The 4321-nt window shown below is 53.7% G+C and overlaps 1 protein-coding gene across 1 annotated transcript; it reads left to right on the top strand.

Annotated features, from left to right (window-relative positions):
- Nucleotides 1-3386: 3386 nt before the first annotated feature.
- On the top strand, nt 3387-4043 carry M431DRAFT_309193 (hypothetical protein). Its single transcript, XM_024914207.1, has one exon. It carries the CDS (start codon nt 3597-3599, stop codon nt 3882-3884), a length of 288 nt encoding a protein of 95 aa, XP_024779288.1. The 5' UTR covers nt 3387-3596; the 3' UTR covers nt 3885-4043.
- Nucleotides 4044-4321: the final 278 nt, after the last annotated feature.

The following is a 4321-nucleotide window of genomic DNA, read 5'->3' on the forward strand; positions in this document are numbered from 1 at the left end:
GATGGCGGCGGACAGACCGGCACGTCGATGAGCTCGTCGTCTTCTTGGCCTCTGCAGGCGGTCAAGGGTAAAAATAAAGGAGAGAGTTTCGTGGCAATAAGATGCGTCAAGCCGTGGGAGAGGCAGCCGCTAAATGATGCCGTTTAACTAGCGAATGGCGAAACGAATGCAAAGGCGCTGCGGTCGTTGCCGCTACGATCTCCTCTCTTTCTCTGTTTTTTTTAACTTGGCCGTAAAACGATGCTAATATAATCGATATATTCCCTTCTCGCGGCGACAAGCGATTTGGCGATGCCGAACGCAGCTGTATTGCGCGCCGAGGTCTGCAACTCTGGTTCGTTGGTGCGGCGTCTGGAGCACAGCGGAGAAAGCGAGCGACTGGATGGGCGTGCGACGGCGAGACTGCGCTGGGATGTGAGCAAAAGGAGCGCACAAAACAGTGAGGCAAAGGGATTCAGCGAGAGGACAGCGGTGATAATAATAATTGGCCCGGCAGCAGCAGCTCGGAGGAAGCTGGAAATTCGCTGGCTGGGGGGGTGGAGGAGGAGAGGCGACTGGAAGTTGGGGGAGAGGGCCGACGATATTCAGCGAGGAGGGAAAATTCCACAGCCCGAGACAGGCAAAGACAAGGTACGCTCTTGGTACCTACCAAATGAGTAAAGTGGAGGGAGCGCTACGGCTCAGCGAGGGTACAAGCACTAGCAGGTGCGGGAGACGTGCAGGCAGGTTACAGGTCACAGGCAGCCAGGCCAAGTACCGCCAGGTATTGACTGTAGCGGGCAGCTCAGGTCCAGTATTTACGAGTTGAGCCCAGGTGGCCTGCCTGTAGCTGCAGTGGATGCACCTGCTGAGGTCCAGCCGGCGCTCCGTCAATCAAATGCAATTTGATGTACAGTGAGTGGCAGGCTACTCCTTGTAGTCAATACTATTGATACCAAGTACCAGGTAGTACCAGTCAATACCCGGACTGTGATATTGAATCAATAGATCAACACAAAGGGATGGTAGTTGTGCCAAGCGGTGCAGTCACTGCCCGTTTATCAGACACTCGTCGAATGGATCAAATCAAATGCCTTCAATGCTGTTGGTATTAGCATCCTTCTGTCAGCACCCATGGCATGTGGTGGCGTGAAATACAGTAGCGCCAGAAAGGGGGTAAGGTTAGGTTGATGGGCAATACGGAGTGGGCAAGGTTCAGTTAGCACCAAGGCTGGGTACGAGTCCATCCATACTTACATAGAAGGGTTGAAAGTTGAGCTCTTACAGGTCCATACCTCAGCCCAGGGACCGGCCAAACCTTAGTTCCTGTCGGCCGAAAATAAGTGATCAAAGCAATCTGGATTGAATTTGCCAGCGGGCGATTCGGTGGGCGGGCGCTGCTAGCGGGCTCGTGGGTGCCTCCAGCAACGGTCCAGTCGGGGGTTATGGTTGTTGAGTCGTCACTTTGCACCTGTTTTGGGGGGACGGGATTTAATCTTGTTTTTAAGCCAGGCACAAAACCTCCCAAAACAGCGTCCACCAGCTCCAAGATGGAAAGGACAAGGCAACAAAAGTCTCGTCAATGCACGCCATTGACTCAAGTTCAGCTCCAAGGCTTCCACGGCGGCTCTGGTTGGTGCTACAGCTCCAATCCAGCAGAGCTGAAGGCTAGAGCAGTGGGGTTTCCTGAGCAGAGAGCCTCATCATCCCGCTAAGGGGAGGGGAGGGGAAACAGAAGCGCCGAGCTAGGAAGGACGAGCAAGACAAAGAGCCTCATTCAAGACCAAGGAGAAACAAAGCGTGAAGCAGAAGGGGATCCAGCTGAGTGCGATTGAGCCTTGTCTGGGCTCCGTCTCCGTGCCCTTGATACGTGGCCCCTCTCACAAGAGGGAGCGAAATATCGGTTTTGCATATGTGCTCGAAACACCAAAGATCCTGCCGATGGCGTCGAGTGTCTAGCCTTGCTGTTTAGGCTTCGACTAACACTAGCGATTCTCCATGCTTTAGCAACTGCCCTCTAGCTTCAACTTGCACATCAGCTCCGGGCCATAGCCCCAGCGCCAGACAAAACTGTTGCGTCAATGCCAAGCCCAGGCTCCATATCTCGAGCCCACATCGGCCTTAGCACGATGAAGCAATCGGCGCGGCGAAGAGGGAAGAAGCTCACAGATATCGAAGTCGTCAACCAAGTCGCGGCTGTAGCGGATACGAGCGTATCGAAAGCGCAGTTGCGGGCATCCCAAGCACCAGAACCTGTCGAGATCCATACAGGCACGGGCCCTGCGTCGAATCCCCGTACTTCCTACACAGCCTTTTCCTAACGCATGCACGTCTGACGAGACCAGACCCCGGACTCGTAACCTTCTCTTGCCGGCTGTCATGCAACGTCCCAAGGCCAGCACTTTGGGCTTGCATTACCACCATACTGGTGCTCGTACAAGTAAGTACAGAGTGCTCCGTAGGCCGTGATACATATGGACAGCACCTGAGTAGGTACGGATGCAATGCAGTCAACCGCCAGCGAATTCCTCCTTAGTTCGGGAAGCCGGCTTTGCGCTGGATCTGACCAGCCACAAGGGCTGGGGCAACATGACAGCGACCATCCAGAACGCACAACGGCGGGTTGCCTGCACCCGAAAATGGAGTGCGGACTCCAACCATCTCCAGACACCGTATCCCGCCCTGTCCTGACACCGGACCTCTGGATGGTGCCAGCGGAGTCACTTGAAGTACATGGTAGTCCACCGTTTGCGTGTGCTTCGAGATGCTGCCAAGAGCCGATTCCCAGTTATTACATCAGAAATATGCCCCCCCTTTCCATGACATGGCATCGCATGGCATAGTGGTATCATGCCGCGTCGTATCCAGAGTTCGCTGGTCATCCGACACTACCAAACCTCGTACAGAAAATGCACTCGCCCACAGATCCGTATTACCTCCCTTTTACGGCCGAGATCTGCCGGTATACGGCAACTGGCGCTCTGGAAGCCAATGCTGGGCTTGCCGCTTTGCTTTGTCTTTATCTGTATCCCCCAAGAACAAGCTGTTTTTGACCCCCATATTCCCACTTTTCCCCAATGGATCACCTTTGAGTCCCTGCAGCTTGGTGTTCGTTTCCTCTCTTGACCTCTGTCATTCTTTTTTTAGTTCTCGTTTCTGCTTCCACTCGTGTCAACTCGTGGCAGTGTGGAGATGAGACGAAATAGTATCGGAGACTGCTTCATCTGGAAAACCCTTGACACCAAGTCCCTGCAGACAGTCATTGGCTACAGTTACCCGAAGCGACCTCCAAGAGCAGCCCTCAGAAAAGAGAGGCAGGCTAGAAGTTGAAGAACCACAACGGCAAAACGGATCGCCGCCGAAAACGAGGCGAGGCTGCCACCTGCATTCTTGATTTGACATTCGTGATCCTGTCAAGCCGTAGTGAAAACGGTACGGCTGGCTTCTTCCCTGCTAGCACTACTTGTTTGTTCAGATTTGGACGGAATGGCAACATGGTAGCCCCAAACAAGAACAATTCCCCTGGATAGATGGACTCCGGTCCCAAGCGCCATCTCAATAGTGCGCCTGTCAGTACGACTTGATCATTTGGCGCCAGCACTCAACGGCGCTACAGCATGTCAAATCATGTCGAGATGTTTCTTTGGGGGCGTGCGCATCCGGCCCGCTTGGCCAGCGCCTTACATACTCCACGAGCTCAGGCGGCATCTTACCGGCATCCTCAACTCCCGAGCCAGCGCTTCACTCGACAGCCTCTCAGCCATTCCATGTGTCATTGCTCGCTCCTACGGCTTGTCAGTGAGCGGCAGAGGCGCATGGCTGGCCTTGGGACTCTTTCATGTAGCATCCATGTCAAGTCTCCCATCATGAATCCGTCCTGGACTGCATCAACTTTCCCAATATAAATCCCTGCATCCTGTCGAGTGTAGCTATCGCTGCTGTTGCAGTAGGGTTTTTACAGTTAGCCGGGGCATAATATGACGGCGGCAATCTCCCCATGATTGGTGAAGAGTGTGAAATTTCCCATGTCTATTACGAAGACGTCCAGCTGCCCCCTTCATGTGCATCTCCCATGCAGTCAACCAACAGGCAATTGAGCGCTCGCTGGATAATGGCCTCCTTTTCTAAGGCTTTATTGGGATCCAAAGCACTCCGAGCATGTGTACAAGCATGGAGCAATAGCAACCCGGCTCCGTTGATACTATTGCCCAGTAGCACTTATACTACTGTGTAGTGTGGCCAATGTTAAAATCAGCTGGAATGGGGGCCCATCTTGGATCCATAGTTGTCCAAGCTCCCTGCGTCTCGAACCCGTGAGTAAAAGGTTTCTCTTCTTGGGGAT

Source organism: Trichoderma harzianum (genome assembly GCF_003025095.1).
Source record: "Trichoderma harzianum CBS 226.95 unplaced genomic scaffold M431scaffold_2, whole genome shotgun sequence".
Classification (NCBI taxonomy): Eukaryota; Fungi; Ascomycota; class Sordariomycetes; order Hypocreales; family Hypocreaceae; genus Trichoderma; species Trichoderma harzianum.